This window comes from Lathamus discolor, chromosome Z (genome assembly GCF_037157495.1).
Source record: "Lathamus discolor isolate bLatDis1 chromosome Z, bLatDis1.hap1, whole genome shotgun sequence".
In the NCBI taxonomy this organism is placed as follows: domain Eukaryota; kingdom Metazoa; phylum Chordata; class Aves; order Psittaciformes; family Psittacidae; genus Lathamus; species Lathamus discolor.
In genome coordinates this window covers 51,128,820-51,150,521 of record NC_088909.1, presented here as the reverse complement: position 1 = coordinate 51,150,521, position 21,702 = coordinate 51,128,820, and the positions used below count along the sequence as shown (strand labels likewise).

Sequence of the window (21,702 nt, the reverse complement as noted above, 5' to 3'; positions counted from 1 at the left end):
ATGGACCATGGGCCATGTGTGTTTAACTGGAGCAGCATGATTCTGTTTCTGGCCTGTGTCTGCCACATAAGGATGGTTCTCCAGCATTTGCAATTCCCTTCTGTCCAAAACAGTTCCTGTTGTGAGGCATTAGCACCAACCCACCTCTGGGGCTAAGTGAAGCCCTAGTTTGTGTTAAAGTGAATCCCAGGATTGGCTGTGCTTCTGTTTCTCTAAGTTTTGTTTTATAAACTCAGGGATAGTATTGCTAATGTCAGCAGAAACTAGAGTGACTAGTGTTTGAAATTAGGCCACACCCAACCCCTACTGTTGCCCACACCACTACAGGAACATCTTTGTTCTTTTCCAGCAGCAACAGGTCACTGTTGCCCCACCAGGGTATGTAATGACATGCTGCTGCATGGGAGACACATGAAGACACCCTCTCCACACAGTACGCTGTTAGGAACAGCATTCTCCTTGTACAACAAAAGCTCCATCTGCTCTTTTACTGAGAGCCATTTCACCCAGGAGGCACCTTACTTGACAAGTCAAAGCTGGGTTTAGAATGAAACTGAACACCACAAACCAGTTCTGGACCCAGAAACAGATTTTAATCACTACTGCTCTGCTGCCTATCTGGGAGTTCACATCTTTACAACAATCAAATGACAGAGGCTCACCAAAATCTAGATGCGGAAAAACAGGACGTCATTAAACCACACAATTTCTGTGTCAACCTCAACATATGCAGCCAACTGCAAACTATAGTTTATTACTCTGGGGAGCAGCAAAGGTGGTCATTGTGTGTTATTCATGTATTTCTGTTAAATCCTTGTACATGAAAAGCTGCCCCTCTTAAAGCTTGAGCAGTGACTACCCTGGCACCTGGTGAGAGGCAGTGGCTGCTCCATGGCGAAGGGGAAGTTCAGCAGCACTGGAGTTTCAGCAGAGTGAGTTCACAGTAGCTGATGCTCCTTCCCATCCACTCTCAATATACTCTGTGACAGTTTGCTGTCCGCCTTACCAGCTTCTGCAACATTATCACTTAAGAAAAACTTCAACATCAAGAGAAACTGTTTTATTGCTTTCTCAGTAGAAGCCAAGATCAGCTTCTGAATTAAAATAATCCAAACAAAATCTTCTTCCAGACTCCAGTTCACATACAGATTAGTGTGACTGTACCACAACAAAGCTGCAAACACACCTTCAATTCAGAAGTCACTTTATTTTATATTAGGCTTTGTTTTTGCCTGAACAATTACACAGTTAGTGTGCTGCTGTTTCCAGGTTGCTTTTTCACACATGACATTTGTCATTCCACTTAACAAAAAGTACACAAGTTCACCAACATTCTGAAGCCTTTGTTCTAGCCGGAAATCTGAAGACAGACTGCAAGATGATTTATCTGCAAAGTCATTTTGGCGAATGTTTTTTGAGATGTTCCTTTAACTGTGGGACAGTGGAGAGATGTTGCTTGCAACGATGGCATCTGAGGGGCAATTTGAGAAGCTCAGAGACATCACCTTTCACCATCACTTTTCCCTTGCTTCTTACCATCTCTATCACATCTGAACAAAAAAAAAAAGAGACCAGCAGTATTGGGACCATGCAGAACCCCTGACACTGCTTTGTATGCATGGCATGTCATCATGGCATTCCAGCTTAAACCAGGCACAAAATTCAGCTGACTTTTACTTAGTGCTATTCCCCAATACCTGAAATTATATAAAATATTTCAATTATTACAACAGAATTTGTGGCTTACACATTTGTTTGGGGGGAAAAAAGCCCAAAGCCAGAACCCAGAAGCAGGATTACATGTTATAAAATACAGTTTCTGATTATTACCTTGAGAATTTAAGAAGTAATCTGTAGTAAAAGAGTTCCAGTGCTTTTTTGTTTTCAGGGCTGGAGAATCAAAATCCTGGCTGATTACATGCAAATGTAGCTGACTGAAACAAATACATTAGGTAGATATGAGACAAAAATAACGTTAATGCTCAAAGTTCTTTTGCAGTAGTACCAGTTGTAAATATGACTCAGCAGTCAGACCACCGAACGTATAGGTCAGTCTTGCCATGCCTGACCCACAGCCCTGCCACAGAAGAAACCACCTCTATTCTGGAAGCACTGTGTCATTCCAAGCGTTTCACGTTACAGATTTAGCCCCAGATCTATATAGGGGTCTCCACCTGATGACTCATCTGGACCTTACCTCATGCTGGGGATAGCATGGTAGCCCAGTCTGAACTCCAGACTCTCTCGGGCAGGGCACTCTTCGATCATTTTTTGCCCAACTGCATGCATATGTTCCAGGAGTTCAAGATGGTCCCTGGTCACTGCCTTGAGGCTTGAAATGGGGTCCCATGGTAAGATAAGCCAGTGGTAACGTGCTTTGGGATATTTATCCTTGATGACTACAGTCTTTTCATCTTTGTAAACCTTGCAAAACAAACAACTAGATTACTTTCTGATTGAAAGTTAAAGTATCAGATAAGCACTAAATTGGCTGGATTTTGAGATCTTACCCATCCCACTGTGGTTGCAGAGTGCCTAAGCACAGACAGGTGTTTTGCTAGTGCAACTGGGGCTGTCAGTAAAAATGCCTGGGAAAATTACTACATGGAAAGAAATATCAAACAGCAGAGCATTCACTTCAAGGGGGACTTTTGCTATAACTAAGTTAGTGCAGGATATGCACCCTTGTGAGAACCTGGACACTGAGCTTGTCTCAAACACCACTTACATTCCATAGTGTGAGTAACAGACAGGAAACTGAGCTTGTCTCAGGCACCATTTGCATGTGACTATGGGAGGCCTTGAACATAAACAAAGCAAACAATAATAATGTTGGCTATTATTATATACTGTGTAGATAGGATTGTTCTGACTCCTTTGTTAGAAGCTGATAAGCCTCCACAGGAATGTGAAAGGATCATTTAAGGATGAGCTGACTCAGAGGATGGAGTCAAAAAGCAGACACCATGATAGAAGGGACAATGACCAGCTGCAGGATCCTCAGTACTCACTAAACTGTGCCCATCATTACCACAGTAACACTTCTCTATGCTTCGTATGAAAATTATGGGTAACACCGCAAGAGAATATGAACATAAAAGTTCAGGGCTCAGGTCAGAGGGAGAGCTCCCACCACCAATGATACCCTGGGTGAAGAGGACCAACAAGGCATGGCTGAATTCATGGGTGGTGATACTTTTCTCTCTTCCTCTCCCTTTCTTTCTCTCTCTCTTATCCTCTCTTTTCCATTGAATACTAACTACTCCTAAGTAAAAACACATGGCACAGGACTTGCTGATCCACCTGATGTAATCATTGTTATTATATCTAACTACATGCCTTGTATTTTGTGTTCAATAGGTAGGTTGATGTCATTTCACCTTAATTCAGTACAAGGGTATCAGGAACTTGGTCACTGTTCCCAAGGGGAGGAAGGTTGTACTAAACAACTCTTTTAAGATCAAAACAACCCTTTTCCATACCATGTATGAAGCAGCTACAATGAGATGTTCCAACATCCCTCTTTATACACTTTAAGGAAAAAGCTTTCTATTCTTACAGAGCAATAAGTTAACCGTTGCTCCAGGTGGATATGAACTCTTTTGAAAACCACGTGGACTCCGATACCAACGACATCTAGGAAACTCTTACTTCCATCAGGTAACATTCAAGTTTTGCAGTCACTGAAACAAAACTCACAGCACTGTACTCAATGTGGAGCATGCAGGAATGTGCTGCACTAGTGGATTTCTGTTTTCTGGACAGAAACACAAGTCTCAGAGGTGCTACCAACAGTGCACTTAGTGCTGCAAACCTCCCCCAGCATTACAAACACAGGAACATCCAAGTCTCACCTATTTCAGTTCATGCCACCCGATGTGATACTTTGTAAGATCACTCACAAAAAGGAGAACAGTTTCCTTGCCCATCATGCCCTTCTCCTGTTTTCATTTTGGTTTGCCTTCTGCAACAATTTGATGCTGAAGAGAAACAGTAGCAAAGCATGTGGCTAGCAGGGTACAGAGACAACCTGACCCTGGCCATAAAAACCTGTCTATTTCTCCAGCAGAAGCTGCGGGCTGCACCTCTGATACCTTAGTACCGTGTCTACTGGTGAGAGATGGATGATGTCTTTGTCATCTTTGCTAATAATTGTCATATGTTTATATAAAGATCTGATCAGTCTTGCTCTACAGGAAGACTAAAATTTTATCAGCACACAAACCACAGGACTGATTCTTTCAGCAGCAAAACAGGTTGATACTGTCACAGTATGACTGGGATTAGAGGGGACCTCTGGAGATCATCTAATCAACCCCCCTGCTAAGGCAGGCTCACCGTCACACAGGAACGCGCCCAGGCAGGTTTTAGCTATGTCCAGAGAGGGAGCCTCCACAACCTCCCTGGGCAGCCTGTTCCAGTGCTCTACACCCTCAACATGTAGAAGTTCTTCCTCATATTCAACTTTTTACATACACACATTAGTGTCTTCATATCCCAGTGGGAATGGGATCATGATCCTTCAGAAGAAAGAAATATTACCATTTATTTAATATTTGATTAAAAAAAAAGATAGGAATTCTTTGGTTTGTGTATTTAGTTCAGACGCACTTCTAATAAAGCTAACACTAAATCACAGCAGTTTTTTGTGTTCTGACACGCAAAGAACAGTTTTAAAACACCATCTTGGTAAGTGCTATATGAAATTTGCTTAAGAGATGAAAATTAAGCTTCATGTTTAGAAAGTAAGCAAGTATTTCAATAGCATTATCATTCCCCATAGAAATACCCATTTGAAACTCCTGGCATTTCCAGAAGAATGGAACTACAAATCAACGCAGTTTAATACTTCACACTTGAATTTAAAAAAATAATATATATATATATATAATAAATAAAAATAGAGACCTTCTGATCAGTATCAAGGACATTATTTTCAGCTGGAGGTGATCATGACCTTAAGGGGCCCAGTGAGGCTGCCAGATCTTCGCCCCTGGAGATCAGTTCAACTTAAACAGAGAAAGCCTGAGGCAATCACACCAAGTGCAAGTGGTGAGACTGAGTCACCTCCAAAGGTCGTTTCCAACTAAAATTGTTCAAGTATCATAGGTGTCTGTGATATCTGTCCTCCTGAACACATACTCTTGCTGATAAGTACAAAGGGACAAAAGTAACACATCTCTAATGTTAAGATGACCATGCAGCACTCAGTGAACCAAAACCCGGGCTAAACGGACACAAGCTTAAAGCCTTACTCCACCAGACAGTGCAATACTAATGGAGAGCATTCTCCCTACGCTGGGGCCAAACAGCTTGTTTTTGAGAAGGAGCTGCCTACATATTTGCCATTATCTTAAAAACAAAAGGGAAGTAGGTTCTACACATGGACAGGGAAGATCCTCTGAGGGCTCTTTCAGAATAGACTAACAAGAAAGTGTGCATACACTGCGGTCACAAAAGACATTTGTCAGATTTCTGCCTCTTGAGTCTGAAGTCCCCAAAACCAGGCAACAAAGAGCTCAAGGAAAACCATTATGCAGCCACAGGGGAGCAGGGGGAGTGAGGTGCATCTGGAGCATCTGCATGAGGTTAAAGGAAACACCCAGGAAATTCCTGTTAGCACGAAGAAATGGAGTGGAATGAGGAGCCAGAGGTCACATCCTTCCAGCTAGTATGGAGGTGCTGCAGTTGAGTTTGCTGGAAACCAGGAAACTGCCCCATGCTTGGTAAAAATAGTGCCTACTGCTGGGAAACAGGAACCTCTACTGCTTGCTCAGCTTCAGACTACACCTCCATTTTAGATGGTCCCCCTGAGGAAACAAAGCAACAGCACGGCTCACCTGCTCTCCCAAGAACCTTTCTGAACTGTGGGCTAAATTTAACAGTGTAGAAAGCTCAAAGGTAATTAGGATAATGACATTCTGCAATATCAGTGTAGTAAAGACTCTTAAATTAATGCTAGGACAGAGAGAGATGCAAGTACAATCAGCCCTTATGCAGTACTCCACTGGTTAATCAGGTCATAAAAGTAAACTACAGAAGGAACAATGAAAGCTCATTTAATTTTGTTAGACAGGAACTCTTGTATAATACAAGTGTACAGCTTTCACCTGCATTTTTGGATCTTGCATGGAGCTCTTTAGACCCTGACTCCAGTGTCCTGAGTGTTCCTGAAGCACACAAAGAAAAAGAAATTATTGTATAAGATAATCAAGAACCCAATTGAATGTTTTAGAGCATTCAGTGGAGTACTTTCATTAGTATACAACAGCAAAAGAACACCGGAACGACAGCTGAATGACTTCCTTTCTACAAATGCCAACATGCCTGCTCCAACTGCCCCCATAGAGCTACTTTTTGAAACCTTTTAAGGAGATACTGTTAAGATTTAAGGTTAAGTCTTTCATATGTTGGAAGTTTAAAACACGGGGCTCTAGTTCAACTGGAATTTAATAACTTGCGTGCACATGCTATGGCACAGTCCTCCATTGCTACTGATGACAGATTATTTTACTAAAAGACCCTCTGCCTCATGGATCACAACAAGTGCAAGCGCCAAAGGAAGTAGAAGAAATCTCCATGTCTTATCACATGCTGCTCTGCACAGAACAAAGAAATGGTTGTGGTGTGTGGCCCTGCTCTTACATGTATCTATTTTTTCATATTGTGTGAGGAGTGGCTTGTACAGAAAACAAGAAAGGCACAAGAAAATCAAGTCAACACTACCAGGTATCTCTTAATTTGGTTACTGAATGCCTAACAGAAAGTGCCTTGAGTACACTTCTTTCCAAACAGATAATGTTTTACTTGTTCAGATCACTTTACAGGCATTATCAATTATGATCTTCATCATATTCTTACAGAGAGAGGTGTTCAAACATTGTAGTACTGACAAAGAAACAGGGTGAATCATCTTGTCTGGCACTAATCTAACTACCCTGAATTCACAAATTAAATGAGTGGTCAACCCACCACAACCTGGGACTGACATTTTGTCTTGAGGGGTTTCATTTCCATGCCTCCTCCTCCAGCAACTGCACTGTTATAGGTCCAGATGCACTAAGCAGTCTCTTATTTTGTCCGCATCAGCCGGGCTAAAAATTCCCAAGATTATGGCTGGTAGCATTCACTAATGTAAACATGGTTCTACTCTAAAGAATGACCCAAGCAAGAGGAAAAAAAACACGTAAGAATTAAAAAAAAAAAAAAATAATTAAAAGAAAACATAAGAGTGTCAAGTTGTCCCATTCTCTGTGTGTAAGCTTTTAGATAACCACTGCTCTATCTGTAACACTGAATGCATCATAACAGCCAGCACCACATCCTTGTGTGACTCCAGATAAACTGAGCACATGTGAATTGTCCTTCTAGCAGAAACTGCAGCAGGAACCAGAGATTAAATGCTTCCTGACTCCAAGCAAGCACCTCCATACACATGCATCCCCTTCAGCACAGGTTAGAAGGGGTCCCAGGAAACTTTCTCAGGGCTGGGTTTCATGTTTCACACTCTGAGGATCTGTGTTGACCTGAGACAATCCCCATCAAGAGTACCCACAAAAGTGAAAGATGAAAAACCATGATGGAAGAGACAACCCCAGGAGAAACAGCACAAGTATTAACACTTGCCTTTTTGCTCGAAGTTCCTTCATGTGGAGATACACCAGCATTGCTTAGTTTGGGATTTGCAGAACTGCCTTGTGTATCTCCCATCTCCATCTTCATTGTTTTTCTGGGCACAAACTCTACATCATCATTCTCACAGGAGTCCTCACATGACACCTTTTTGGTTTGTATTTTCTCTTTTGCTTCAGTAGCAGTCTTCCCTGATTCTTCAGCGAATTGTACTGTGTAGGGGTACAGTTTATTCACAATATGCAGAACTTGGCCTGGCTTCATTTTCACCTCTTCGTCCTTGCCAATATCCACGAGATCAACACTAGTTGGGTTGACTCCCATCTTTGGTAGGGACAAAAAGGAAAATAAATAACAAAAGATACTGCAACTCAAATTGCCAACTACTGCTCCACTGTCCATTGATTTTCATTTTGCACCTCACACTTTCACGAAACAAACTGTTGTTTATTCTGTTCTAGGAGAAAATGAGGACAGCAAGGTGGTCAAATTTTTACTTGCCTCTTTTATTGCATCCATTTCCAGCTTTATGCAACTTTAAAATATTTTTCCCCCAAAACCAGTGTTTTAAAGACTGAGAATTTACCTGATGTTGAGCTGGTAATTGAAAAGCAATACAATTTCCTCCCTCCCAGGCATAACTGATAATGCAAAGTGGCAGGGGCAACCTACAGTGACTGGCTGATAGATGGATTTTGCCTGATCATTATCACATATTTGGCTCACCCATCAAAAAAACCCCAAACCTTCCACAACTGCCCAGTCCCATCTCCCAGAGATAGTGCCTGGAAGAATGGCTTGAGGATTCACAGTAAGGTTCCCTGATGCTGTCTGAGACTGGAGCATATCTGGAAGGAATAGTGCAGTCTTTCCAGTTCAAAAGAAAAAAAAACCCCAAACATATCACTTCCAAGGACCAGTCATTGTGCAATCCTTGGTCATAAAACAGCTACAGGTCGTTCAGACCCAGTGAACAGAATCATCACTTGCAGCATATGTGGAGTTTATGTACATATCAAAAATATTGTACATCCTGTTAACGTACCTGTTTAACTGTGACATACCCCTTGTTACAGTCTGCTTTTAACTGAACTGGAAAGAAAGAACAAAGTTGTCACAATGCTGTGTAAACAGAAAGGCCAGAACTTTGCTGAACCACTCTTGCAGAAAGCATTCCTGTATTGTAAGACCTGCTACTTTCTGAAGCTGATCTCTGTGAATGTACAAAAAAGAATACTTTGTGGTCGTCTGTTTCCAGGACCACAGGTAAAATGGAACCAACCCATACAGTGAGTCACGCCTGAGTATTCCACACCATGATCAGCACAACTATTTAGAATACAGACAAAATCTGTGGAAGTCCTTTACACATTCCTGCTATTCTCACCAGCCCTTTTTGACTTTGTGTAATTATAATTAACAGAGCATGGAACAGGACTGTGTTCAGAGGGAAAAAAGATAAGGCAGTGAAGATGTGAAGTATTGTTGGGGTTTTGTCAGGGACAGAGTTAATTTTCTTCCTAATAGCTGGTACACTGCTGTCTTTTGGCTAGCCAGAGGGGTATTCCATACCACATTACATTGTGCCCAGTATATAAAGTTGGGAGAGTTACCAGGAAGGCCCAGATAGTTGCTTAGCTACAGCCTGGGTATCAGTCAGCAGGTGGTGAGCATTGTGCACCGCTGTTGGGGTTTTCTTTCTGTTTGTTTGGTTTATTCCTCTACCTTTCTATTATTATTGTTGTTGTTACCATTATATTGTACTTATTTGAATTATTAAACTCTTCTTATCTCAACACACAGGTTTTACCTTTTTTCCAGTTCTCTCCCCCATCCCTGGGGAGAGCAGTGCTACATAGTTGCTGGCTGGGGCTAAACCGTGACAAGTATTTTATAGATCACAGGCGTTTTTATATACTCTCCCACTCCATCTATAAAATAAGTCATACTAAAAACCAATTGGTGGAAGACTAAAGAGATGAAGTGCTACTCACAAAGCAAGAGTGCAGGCTGTGGAACATGACTGTGGGTCTTCGGACCCATGTTCGGGTTCAATGACTAGCTCACAAAGGTGAACTTCCTGATATCAGGTGTCTCCTCTGCTTTTTTAGGACCCAGAGAGGTCCACAAGTGCTTATGGAAAAAGCCTGATAACTTCAAGAATCAGGCAACACTATGGATCATGCGGAGAAAGGAGACCATAAGCCAGTGACTGCAAAAGCAAGCCCAAGGAAAGCCTGCTTCAGTTCCAGGGAAAAACTGTGATTTCCCATTTAGACCCCCTCAAAGCAAGCTTACGGCTTATGCAGAAGCAGTGGTTCATTATCTTTACTGTAATTTAGCCAAACAGAAGAGTGATACTCATGGCCAATGGCAGGAAGTTGGAATTAGATGATCTTGAAGTCTTTTCCAACCCAAACCATTCTATGATTCTATGATAAACATTGCACACTTTTCACAAGTGAGGTGGTTGCTGCTGCATGTAGGAAGTGGGATTTGAGCTAAACCTTACCTTGCTGACGTGAACACTTCTTATCTGTTATCCCAGTCTCTGGGCTGCGCCCAATAACCACCGCTTCCATGTGTGGCAGTTTCACTCGCTGACTGCATTTCTCCTTCCCCACCAGCCAGCACACACGCATCACTGTGAGAGCAAAACATAGACTGTGTTACTAACACGCACTTCCCAGTGGGTCACCATCCTGTGGAATGGGGTCCAGGGATTCTACTGCCAGCCCGTCCATTCGCTGAGTCACTTCTGCTAACTGGGTTCAGGCTTCTGAAAGTCAAGGCCAAGTGTGGCATTAACACTAGTGTAATCTAAGGGCAAGTTGCTGTAGAAAGGGCAATCCTACTTCCTTCCTTCCATATCACTATACATTCTTACAGATCATATACGCGAAAAATCAACCGGATCAACAGCTCCATCTGACAGACAAGCCTACCCATAAGAAAAACCCCCCAAAACAGATATTTGCATCCCACTGCATCAGGATTGATCCAAGATTCATTTATGCACCAAAACAGAGAAAGAGGCAGAAGACAGAGAGGGTGACAGAGGGGAATAGCTTCATCTAGGAACAGCCTGCAGATGGACCATGCAGTGAGTCCGGGCCTCAAGTTTATACCGACGTGACCCTGCAACGATCCCTGCCTGGTGCTTGGCATTAAGGGCTCCTCCTCCCAACTCCCGGTGTAAAGCGACCCTCCGTCCCCACTGCAACACACTCAGCAATGGCTGGCACGTGGTTATGCCCACCGAGCAGCACCGAGCGCTCGGCCTGCTGCCCGGGACCGCCGCCCTCCGCGGAGGCCTCCTACGCGGCAACCACCGCCGCTCCGCCGGACCGCTGCCTCCGGCCGCAGCACAACGACGGCTACCGGGGGGTACCGGCCCGCGGCGGACGGCACCGGCAACCAGGCCCCGCGCCCATGGCAACGCTGGGCCCCGCCCCGCCTGCTCGCGACGCCTCAGCGCCGCGCCCAACCCAGCCAATCGGCTGCTGCGGCGTCACCAGAGCGCAGGCGCGGCGGTACCACAGCGGCAGCACGCGCACCACCCCCCCACACACACACACGCGGCGGGGAGCGGGCGGCTCGGGGCACCGCTGCGTACCGGCCCGCAGGGAGCGGGCGGCGCGGGGACAGCGCCCGGAGGCGGCCCGCACACCGACCGGCGCCGGCCGAGCCGCCGCCACCACCGTCCCCCCGGAGCATGCGCCAAGGGGCGCTCACCCACCGGGGCACGCCGGGAGTTGGCGGCGGCGGTTGAGCGCGGCGGCCGTTGGACGGTGGTGATTGGCCGGCCGCCCTCCGCCTCCCGCTGCTATTGGCTGCGCGCTGCTCCCCGAGCGTGGGCTGGCGGGGTGGCCCTTCCGGGGCGGGGCTGTGCCGGCTCAAAAGCGCCCGGATACGGGCCCGGCGCGGAACTTTCCAGAAAAGTCGGGATCGGCGTTGTCGGAGCAGCGGCGGCGGAGTGCGGGACCGCCCGCATCCCACGGGTCGCCCTCCGCCATGGTGAAGGAGACCACCTACTACGATGTGCTGGGCGTGAAGCCCAACGCCTCGGCCGAGGAGCTGAAGAAGGCCTACCGAAAGCTGGCGCTGAAGTACCACCCCGATAAGAACCCCAATGAGGGCGAGAAGGTCGGCGGCGCGGCGCGGCGGGACGGGGCTGTGGGGCCGGCCGCCCCGCGGGTGCTGCCGTGCTCGGCAGGGGGGTGGGGAGGTGCGGGGGGGTGCCCGGCCGTGGCGCGGGGTCTGAGGCGCGGTGTATGTCTCCCGCAGTTTAAGCAGATTTCGCAGGCTTATGAAGTGCTGTCGGACCCGAAGAAGAGGGATCTGTATGACAAAGGAGGCGAGCAGGCCATCAAAGAGGGTGGCTCTGGCGGTGGCTTCGGGTCGCCTATGGATATATTCGATATGTTCTTTGGCGGCGGTGGGAGGATGCAGAGAGAGAGACGAGGTAATGTGACACGTTCCGGCGCTTTCCCGGGCTTTTGCGGCGTGGTCCCTGCGGTGCGCAGGCTCGGGGCCTTGGAGAAGAAAGCTGTAGATGTACGGCTTTAAATAGCGTTAAAGTGAAATTACGGGGTTGTCTCAAAATGGCAGAAAACGTTCTTCCTGATTCTTATCTTACCACGCGAAGAGGGCAGGGGAGTGTATTTGGTTCATATGGTGGTAGTTTGATCTCTTGTGCGTTGTCTCATGTTAATAGCTAACCGGTTTCCGTGTTTGGAAAGCCTCTAGCAGAGCCCAAGCCTAGCTGCTGGCAGGCTGAACAGGGAACGGAACAGTGACATACCCTAAAACGGTTTTGTAACTTAGCTACCGTCAACGTCTAAATGTGAATTTGGTCTTTCATTGTGTGTAACTGCGTCTAAAGAATATAAATTCAGTCTGCGAAGCTTTCCTGCTTTCCTGTGCTGTTCAGTGGCACTGAGTTGAAGCTGTAGTAAAATGTTGCTCAGAAATTAAAGTCCAGATTAATCACACCAGTGTTAGTGAAATCTGTTAAGGGTAGTGCTGACCCTGTAACTTCTTATTGTAGACCTAGTAAAAAAGGGAAGAAAAAAGAGTTTGTGTCAGACTATTACAGTGTTCCTAGTAAGCTGGAACTTGGTATCCTTCACAAAATTAAGCCTGCAGTAGCTAAAGTTCTAATTAATTCCCGAGTGTACAAATGTAATTAATCAATTCAGTTTCCATAAAGTCCCCTGGGGAGAGGAGGAAAGTACTTTGCTGGCGCTGTAAAGTGTCTCCCACTTCCTTGTAGGAGATGTGTTCAGTTACTTTGTTAAAACTGGAGTCCTGCATTATAAAACTGAAATGTCTGAAGTTCTGCGTATTTTGTGTCTGTTACTGGCTTTGAGTCTCTAAAGAATTTCTGACATTCTAACAAAGAAACATTGCTGACAAAGCCATTAGAATTGTAACCTAATCCAGCATCTGGTAGGAAGGCCCTACTGACTAATACCAGCAAAAAAGACAAAGCTATATTGGAACAGGATGTTAAAGCTCACAGACTGAGTTTATCATGCCTCGAGCATAGTGACATGGGAAGTTTCTGTTACTTGGAGACTGAGCTTTCAAACTTCAGTATCCATTTTCTCCTACAGGCAAAAACGTGGTCCATCAGTTGTCAGTAAGCTTAGAAGATATGTATAATGGTGCAACGAGGAAACTTGCGCTGCAGAAGAATGTTATCTGTGACAAATGTGAAGGTAACGGAAAATGAAACTAAACACAAGCTGCATCTAAAGATTTTGGGTTTTTTTTCTAGCAGTACATAACCATCTGCCTTCGATTTTCACTCTCAGGTCGTGGTGGTAAGAAGGGTGCCGTAGAATGCTGTCCTAATTGCAGGGGAACTGGCATGCAGATCAGAATTCACCAGATCGGGCCAGGAATGGTGCAGCAAATCCAGTCAGTGTGTATGGAGTGTCAGGGGCACGGGGAGCGCATCAGCCCCAAGGACCGGTGTAAGAGCTGCACTGGAAGGAAAATTGTCAGAGAGAAGAAGATACTGGAAGTTCACATTGACAGAGGTGAGGTGTCTTACTGAGGTGAAGTATTGAACGTGGAGGTACTGGCTGACTTTGCAGCCATGAAGCAGAAGCTTTAGCAAGTACACGGTGTTTATTTGGTGGTAACGCTGCTGAATATATATACAGTTAAATTGCCTGTTGCTGCCTTTAAAAATCATGAGACTTGTTTTTAGGGAATGTTGATTACTTCTGTGTTTGCATCTAATGCCTGTGCACGTAACTGATAATGAATTCTGAAACCTGCAGTATTGTAAGCAGTGCATGACTTTGGAGCAGCCTCACAAATGTGAGTCTTGATCAGGTAGCTGGACAGATAAAAATGAAACTCATAATTTGTTGGCTCTGTTTGCCTAATGAATTTTCACTCCCTGTATGGAAAGCCTGCAGACTCCGATCTCTTCTGCTGTGCTTCAGTGTGAAGGGGAACCAGGTCTGCTACAGAAATAGGGTGCAGAGACAGTGCTAAGCTTCTCATGCTTAGGACTGTTCGCTACGCAACCCTGACAGTCCTGCACAGCACAGGCACTCTTTGCCTGGGAAAATGCAGCTCAGTACACAAGCCCTCACAGTGGTGGGAGAATGCAACAGTGTCAGTGACAATGCATCTCTGTTGAGGAGGCTGCTCAAAAAACGGGTGGGAGAAGTCTCTGGAGTAGTGCAGCTTGTAAGACAGAGCAAGCTAACAGGCACTTGGCTTCTGCAGACTTGTGCGTGGTCATGACCTGCAACTGTTAAATGTGGAAGCACACCTTACACAATGCCTGGATATAGTGAGGAAATGCTACAGTAAATTAGATATGAGGGCTAGTAAGGATATGTTAGTGGCATTTTAAACAGGGAAATCACTGAAAAGAGGGGTTTTTTTCCCCTTTCTCATGGAAAAACAGATTGTGAGGTAACATGAAGCAGCTAGAGCTTATGGTAGTGAAACTTGTGTGGGTGAAAGGGTTTCTTAGATGACAGTCCTAGGGAGAGTACTGCTTGCACTTGGCAGGCACTGAGATCATGTTTCATAAGTAGCTCTGCTGCATATATTTATAAAACTGAAGAAGTTGATTGGCCACTTGCTCTCGAAATGTACTTTGCAGTGCTTCTGTTTTCTATTCAGTGCTTGTGCATTTAGTGAATGCTTTTGGTAATGTTTTAAGGACTTTATCTTGGCAGGTAGCCATTTTGCACTACAGTTAAGCTTAATGATCTTGAGATATAATTCAGGTTGGCACCACTGTACTGCTGGACATGTAATGGGATTTAAAAAGAAGTCATGAATACTTTAAGGGGGGGGTCCTGGTATTCTAATTTAAAGATCTAGAGAAGTCCTGGTACCAGTGTGTGCTTTTGAAAGTCTTATTTTGTTGCTGGTTTTTGCTTAAAAATATGAAAAATCCTTGTTTGTTTCCTGCAATAGGAATGAAGGATGGTCAGAAAATAACATTCCATGGTGAAGGGGACCAAGAGCCAGGACTGGAGCCAGGAGACATTATTATTGTCTTGGATCAAAAAGACCATTCTGTCTTTACAAGGTAAAAACTCTGAAAGCCCTTTGCGTTAGCTCTCGAGATGCTTGTCCACATACCTTGATTACCACTCACCTTTTATCTACTGTAAATATCAGGTGATAGGAGCATGTGGCTGGAATTCACCTGTGAGTTTGTTGGGGTGTTCAGAGGAACACCCAAGGTGTGCAGGAAAGGCATCCTGGTATAAATAACTAGTCACAGCCATTTGTGTTGTACTAGCACAAGGTATTCTTATGTGAGCTTTGGCAGTAGAAGGGGATGGAAGGCAAACAAAACCAGTTACAAAGAATTTGTTAAACTTGAACTTCTAAGAACTCTTAGAATATTGATTCTTTTTTTATAGGTGTGAATATTTGTGATTATTTTCTTGCTCTCTAGAATAGTGTTCCATCACTTAGCTCAGAAAATTACCACTTAGTGTAGGCAGCTGCTTATTGCCCACTTGGCTTCAAGGCACAGAAAACTTCCAGTATGTTCACTCGTTATATGTCAAATACACTGAATGTATCAGTAATGAGTCCTGTCTGTTCCTTCTTGCAAAAGCAAAAATGACTCAAGCGGCAGTGACTTGTGTCTCCATTGTTTCATGTTACTGGACAGTACTGCTTGATGTTGCAACCCTCCTACTTTCAAGCTACTGTTTGTGCAGTAAGTCTGTCCAGTACCTTTTGGTCTGATTAAAAGCAACACTGGTTGTCCTGCAGAAACGTGTTGCTCTTGATATCTCACTGCAGTTCAGAGCAGTAACAGGGAATCAGTGGCTATAGAGAAAGCATTTGTCTCAACACCAACCACAGTGGCATTGTTACTTGTAAATATGAATGGCGAGTTAAAAAGGTTCTTAGGAAACAGGCAGGCTGCTGGTTTGCCTGACTGTCAGGTATGTAGCTGAGCTCTGGAAGTTTGTGCCAGAACTCTGTGCCAGAGAGCACTGTGCTCACAGGTTAAGGATCAGTTCTCTTCAGTTTGAATAAACTTACTCAGCTGATTTTTCTTTCACTGAAACCAGATACTGAATCAGCTATGCCAGAGGGATAGTCTGGGCCAGACTGTTTGCATGGTTAGCTGGGACTTGAAGTCACAAGTCTGTTGGCTTATTTTTGTCTGTCTTTCTGCTCACTACCTTCAGTTCTAGTGTCCTTAGATAACCCTTGATATTACTGGTCTTGTGGGGTTATGCAGAAGTTGTGCTCTGGGACAAGTGGAATGTTACCCCTCTCCTGTCAGAGTCTAAAATAAACTTTTCAACCCCAGTACCAGATCTTCAGAAAGCAAGTGTAACAGAATCTAGCCAATGCACAATCTGCATAAAGGAAGAGTTTAATTGTCCCATTTGCAGTGTTTTGGGGGTTGAGAGAACTCTTTTCTATAGCTGGGAAGAAAGAGTGAAGTAAAACTGGATGTAATTGAGCCATGTTCTAGTTACTTCTGTTCAATAAACACTTCCACACTTTGGATAGCTGGACTTGATCACTAATGGCTCTCAGTGTGGATATCATTCCTGTAATTGCTGGCTTGAGGTGTTGCGTCAGTCTTAACCATACTTTATTTAATTGCCTGGGCTTCTATTAAAACTACAGTTTTGTTGTCCTTACCAAGTTAAAAATTGAATTTCAATGTGATCCTGGTACTGTTACAGTAACAGGCATGATCCTGTTACTGCCTCTCTGTGACTGCTCTTTATTGGTTCTGCCTTAGACGAGATGAAGACCTTTTCATGTCTATGGATATTCAACTGGTTGAAGCACTATGTGGCTTTCAAAAGCCTATCACAACGCTGGATAATAGAACTATTATTATTACCTCCCATCCTGGTAAGTGTTGGATAGCTTTCTGTTAGAAGTCCAAGCATTCAGTGAATGCAAGCTGAAAATACAAAGAAATAGAAACATCCCATCTTGATGTACAAGGGATGTGTGCTGGTGTCAACCTTTTTTTCTTAGTCTTAGTAGTGCAAAACTTCAAGCAAATAAAAGGATTTTTTGATAGCAGTCAGCAGTAGCTTTCTCTTTGCGTGATACAGTAACAGACCTTGCCTCATGGACATACTCATACCCTGAGGATACTTCATGAAAATTGAAGGCTTTGGGTCTCTGAAAACCAGTTTTTCAGTCTTGGAAATGATGGAGCACTCAATAAATTTGTAAGTGTGTTTCCTTTAGGAAGCATAACAAGGCTACAGAAACGTAATGTAGATGTCAACCTGCTTTCCTACTCTTAAGTTACCAGGCAGTAAGTCCCTGTTAGACTACTAAATGTTGCTGTAGCTGTCTAACCAGAGTGTAGAAGGTTGCACAAATATTAAAGGGAGTTGAAACTAAAGCTGCTTCTGTTGTCTGCATAGATCCTTTCTTTTTTGTCCTTTTGTAGGCCAGGTTGTCAAGCATGGGGCTATTAAGTGTGTGTTGAATGAAGGAATGCCAATTTATCGCAGACCCTATGAAAAAGGACGTCTGATCATAGAATTCAGGGTAAGTGGATCAACTTATTTCCATGGCACAGTTCAGCACTCAATGTCCTTCTGAAATTTAGCCTTTAAGCATTACCTCAATCAGGAAGAGAGAGCAATTACTAGATGTCCTTGCTTAGTATTTGTTTCTGACAACAGTGAGAACTTGTAATCCATTAAACACGCAGTTCAGAACACTGTGTTGAAAGTACATTAAGTACCAGGGTAATTTCTTCAGTAACTTTGTGAGTTTTCATTTGCTTGGTGTGTTCCTTAGTTTCTTGCATGCTCTAGGAAGGATGAATTAGTAATATCCCCTGTGCTGGAGCAGAGGAGTAGGGTGGAAAATGGCAGTTTCCTCTCTGGAGAGAAGCTAATACTGAGAGCTGTGCCATTTAGAGGAGACACAACCTAATGCCAGTATATCCTGTACTTTACTTCTAGGGTGATTCCAGAGGGCAGCCTGAGGCAGAAGAAATGTTGGATAAGTCTTGGTCAAGTTGCCATGTTAGAAGCTAACTTCTTGCAGGCACTAAAAAAAAAAGCCTAGTGACTTAGATGTTATTTTTATTTAAGCACTTGGTTTAAGTCATCTGTGGTGATAAAGATACCCTTGGGCATATATTTGACCTGTGGTGGGATGTTGAAAAGCCAATTCAGACAGACTTTAGTAACACCAGCTCTTGATGATTTCAGGTGAACTTCCCAGAGAGTGGCTTCCTCTCCTCAGATAAGCTGTCTCTACTTGAAAAACTGCTTCCTACAAGGCAGGAAATAGAAGAAACTGAGGAAATGGAGCAAGTGGATTTAGTGGACTTTGATCCGTCTCAGAAAAGAGAACACCACTATAATGGGGAAGTCTATGAAGATGATGAGCATCACCCTAGAGGTGGTGTTCAGTGTCAGACATCGTAAATGGGCCAGTGAATAACTTGTGATGCTTGTTTTGTATGTATTAGTGGATGAGTGAAGGACTACAAGCAGTTCACCCTCACTTACTGTTATCTGTTGGTCTATCCAGCCATAGCTGTTTCTAAAAACATAAAGAAATAAACTAAGCTATTAAACTGACTTGGAAATTTGTATAAAGCTCCAGGGTGCAAGCTCAGATGAAGTTGACTGCACTTCACCCCTGCCTCTTGGTCAAGGAAACTCCCTTACTTGCTTGTCTTTTATTCCAAGCCTTTGTAATTCCTGTATGTGTGCAGCTGCTGAGGCTTAATCTAAGACTCTGTGATGTTTTTAGGAATTCTAGGTCTTATACTCTGTTAAAGTATGCACAAGTACTTATAATTCATAGTAAGGTATAGTAAAATTTTGTACCCTTTAGGATAATATGTTAGTGTTTTGGGCTTGTACTGATGTTTGTTAAATGGGGATTGGCTTTAGTGCAGCCACATAATACATGAAGCTGACAAGGATGTGGTCAGTCTTCACAGGCCCATTAAAATAGTGTGATCCACAAGCTCCCTGATGCTACTGCAGCTAAGGTCAAGTAGCCTCTTCCTCCGCCAGCTTTCGTCCTGACCTTGGAGCTAGATGTGAAGCTCGCTTTTGGTTCATCACCAACTACTGTTTGGCTGTTGTCCTGCACTGTACTGCATATAGAGCCAGTGGTACGGAGCTGCTGAAGGAGCTTCCTTTGCTACCATGCATGAGCAAAACCCCCCAGCCTTTATCAGCACACACACTTTGTATTAGCCTGCTGGCATGTGAAGCTTGACTTTTTTACCTTGCCTACCAAAGTTGGTGTCGTGGTTTAAACCCAACCACTGGCCAACACCGAGGGCACTCCTCCCTCGGTGTGTCCTGGAAAGCAGTATCAGCCCTGGTGGGAGGGTATACATGGTCTTGCAGGGGAGAAAAACGGTGAATACAACCAACTGATGCATTTAGGATGTTCTGGAATTAATGTATTGTGTGCATTATTTTAAGCTGACTTTTGAAGTTTCTGTATGTTCTAAATACTGTAGATGAAGCATTTCCAATATAATTACAAAATCGCTCATTGCCTCTTTTCTTAGACCAGATGTTGGTTTAAAGACACCACCCACTTAATTTCAGGCAGTTATTCACAGAAATGTCCTAGCAAAAAACTTCCTTCAGAAAATATGCTGAGAGGACAGGTCCAGATTTAACCTCTAGCTTATTGGTTTGGTCTTGTTCTACCATCTGGCTTGGGACAGAGCTTACGCTTTTCGCACTGCTCTGAAGCCAAAGTGTCACAAACAGAACTCTTTCTTCCTGGAAATAGCTCCTACATGACAGTATGTGTGTCTCATAACTTGAGCATCTGGAAACTGTCTGGAAACTTAGGAAACATCTCTAACTATTGTGTTATGGGCTTCATTTTTTAAAGACATCTGGTACTGTGGGTTTTGAACCTCACATGTAGTTCCCTTTCAGGTCCCTACAGAATAGCCGGGCCCTTTATGTTTTGACTGCTGGAGGGTTTTTGTTTCAGCAGGATAAAATCCTGTAGGCAGAGTGTCTTTCCAGATCGTACCTGAATGAGCACAACAGTGAGCTGTACAAACGTGACTAGCGGGAGGGTTTGCTCTTACCAGTAAAGAGGAAGTAAATCCTACCTCTGGCTAGGGCTGACTTGAGGCTAAACAACACTAAAATAAATACACTACTTGTGTTCCAGTTCAGTAAGTACCCTTCTGAACCCATGAGCAAGCAGCTGGGACAAACCAGCTACCTTGGGGATGACAAGAGGACATTATCTTGCTTCAGATGACTGTATTATATATATAAAACCATTCCATAGCCTTTTTTTCATGGGGACACTTGGGGAAGTTTTCCTTTCATGACACCCATATTTGAATCAGCACTGCTCAAGTAATGTTTCTGCTCTTGACTTACTCTGAAAACCATTCTGCTTCATGCTTGATGCCACAGCCAGTCTACTGGAGGGCTCAGGTCCAGCTTCCAGAAGGGTGGCTGACCACAAGCTTCCAGAAGCCTTGTAGAGCATCCTATGGAAAGATGATGCTGCTGGTGCAGGAGGGGCAGCAGGAGCACCACCAGCCTAGCACCCTGCTTTGACTTGAGCCTAGTGACTGACGTAAAAGCAAGGTCCCAGAGAAACGCACTGGCAGCAGTACAGTAAGCTTGCAGCAAAAGGCATGAGCAGCTGAAGGCAAAAGCAAGCAAGGAGGACCCAGCCCTTAGTCCTTCGAGCAAGATTTTGAGTGCAATATATGGCCTTTTACCTGTATTTGTTCTGCAGTGATCCTCTGGGTACCATACAGCTACAATAAGCAGTTAAATGTGTTATGTGCCACCAAAACAATGAAACAACACAATTTTTTCTGATGTCATTTTGAGAATGAACAGCCACAGAAATTAAGGACACAGTAACACAAAATAGCTGCTTTCCTAACTACCAGTGTAGTAATCCAACTTATCATAACCTTAGTTGGTGTTCACAATTGCATTCCAGTGTTTCTGTATCAACACCAAATTCATTTCAACAAGCTTATAGTCTATTACAGTGATTCTTTCCACTGTGCACCAAGCACGCAGGACTTGTTTGTTCCCCAGAAATCCAGCCGCTCTGCTGTTCCACAGGTTTGCTGTGAAACCGGGAATGCCCACTGCATGCTCATTTAAGAGCCTGCTCTCATTTCTGCTTCTGCCTGTAAGACTGCAGGGCTCTAACTGTCCTCTTCTACCTAGCTGAGCATCCAGGGTTAAAGTTATAAAAGCTAAAGCTCAGCTGGAGCTGAATCTGGTGAAGGATGTCAAAGACAACAAGGCCTCCTACAAGTACACAGGTGGGAAATGCTAGCAAAAATGTGGGCCTGTTGCCAAATGAGATAGGTCACCTGGTTACCTGGGTCATGGAAAAGGCTGAGGTACTGAATGCTTTCATTGCCTCCATCTCCTAGCAACACTGGCTGTCAGGAGTCCCTGAGACTATCCCAGGGGAATGTCTGGAGCAGGGAAGATGTACCCTTGGCAGAAGAGGGTCAGGTCAGGAAATACTTAAGCAAACTGGGCACACATAAATCTATGGGTCCTGATGAGGTGCACCACAAGTGCTGTG

The 21,702-nt window shown here is 44.2% G+C and overlaps 2 protein-coding genes across 6 annotated transcripts; one reads left to right on the top strand and one right to left on the bottom strand.

The window, feature by feature from the left end:
• Nucleotides 1–1,187: 1,187 nt before the first annotated feature.
• On the bottom strand, nucleotides 1,188–11,405 carry APTX (aprataxin). Of its 5 annotated transcripts, none has more exons than XM_065664043.1 (8): nucleotides 11,372–11,405; nucleotides 10,145–10,276; nucleotides 8,678–8,724; nucleotides 7,627–7,956; nucleotides 6,111–6,170; nucleotides 2,198–2,424; nucleotides 1,831–1,934; nucleotides 1,188–1,550 (listed from the first exon to the last, which is right to left on the bottom strand). In XM_065664043.1, exons 2-8 carry the CDS (start codon nucleotides 10,272–10,274, stop codon nucleotides 1,396–1,398), a joined length of 1,053 nt encoding a protein of 350 aa, XP_065520115.1. In that variant the 5' UTR covers nucleotides 10,275–10,276; nucleotides 11,372–11,405; the 3' UTR covers nucleotides 1,188–1,395. The 5 variants fall into 5 exon arrangements, with proteins under 5 accessions (XP_065520115.1, XP_065520114.1, XP_065520110.1 ...); XM_065664042.1 differs by lacking the exon at nucleotides 11,372–11,405 and adding an exon at nucleotides 11,249–11,351; XM_065664038.1 differs by lacking the exon at nucleotides 11,372–11,405 and adding an exon at nucleotides 10,861–11,102.
• Nucleotides 11,406–11,497: 92 nt separating this feature from the next.
• On the top strand, nucleotides 11,498–19,654 carry DNAJA1 (DnaJ heat shock protein family (Hsp40) member A1). The gene is made up of 8 exons (XM_065664044.1): nucleotides 11,498–11,778; nucleotides 11,920–12,097; nucleotides 13,251–13,355; nucleotides 13,452–13,679; nucleotides 15,088–15,202; nucleotides 16,898–17,013; nucleotides 17,570–17,670; nucleotides 18,345–19,654. Exons 1-8 carry the CDS (start codon nucleotides 11,647–11,649, stop codon nucleotides 18,561–18,563), a joined length of 1,194 nt encoding a protein of 397 aa, XP_065520116.1. The 5' UTR covers nucleotides 11,498–11,646; the 3' UTR covers nucleotides 18,564–19,654.
• The last annotated feature ends 2,048 nt before the right edge of the window (nucleotides 19,655–21,702 follow it).

Coding starts and splice junctions, on each gene's coding strand:
- APTX (XM_065664038.1), bottom strand. Junction 2,425..6,110: donor TGCAAGATCCAAAAATGCAG/GTGAAAGCTGTA, acceptor TTGTTTTGCAAG/GTTTACAAAGATGAAAAGAC. Junction 1,551..1,830: donor TTACTTCTTAAATTCTCAAG/GTAATAATCAGA, acceptor TTTTTTGTTCAG/ATGTGATAGAGATGGTAAGA.
- DNAJA1 (XM_065664044.1), top strand. CDS start 11,647: ATGGTGAAGGAGACCACCTACTACGATGTGCTGGGCGTGAAGCCCAAC. Junction 17,014..17,569: donor TATTATTACCTCCCATCCTG/GTAAGTGTTGGA, acceptor GTCCTTTTGTAG/GCCAGGTTGTCAAGCATGGG. Junction 17,671..18,344: donor GTCTGATCATAGAATTCAGG/GTAAGTGGATCA, acceptor TGATGATTTCAG/GTGAACTTCCCAGAGAGTGG.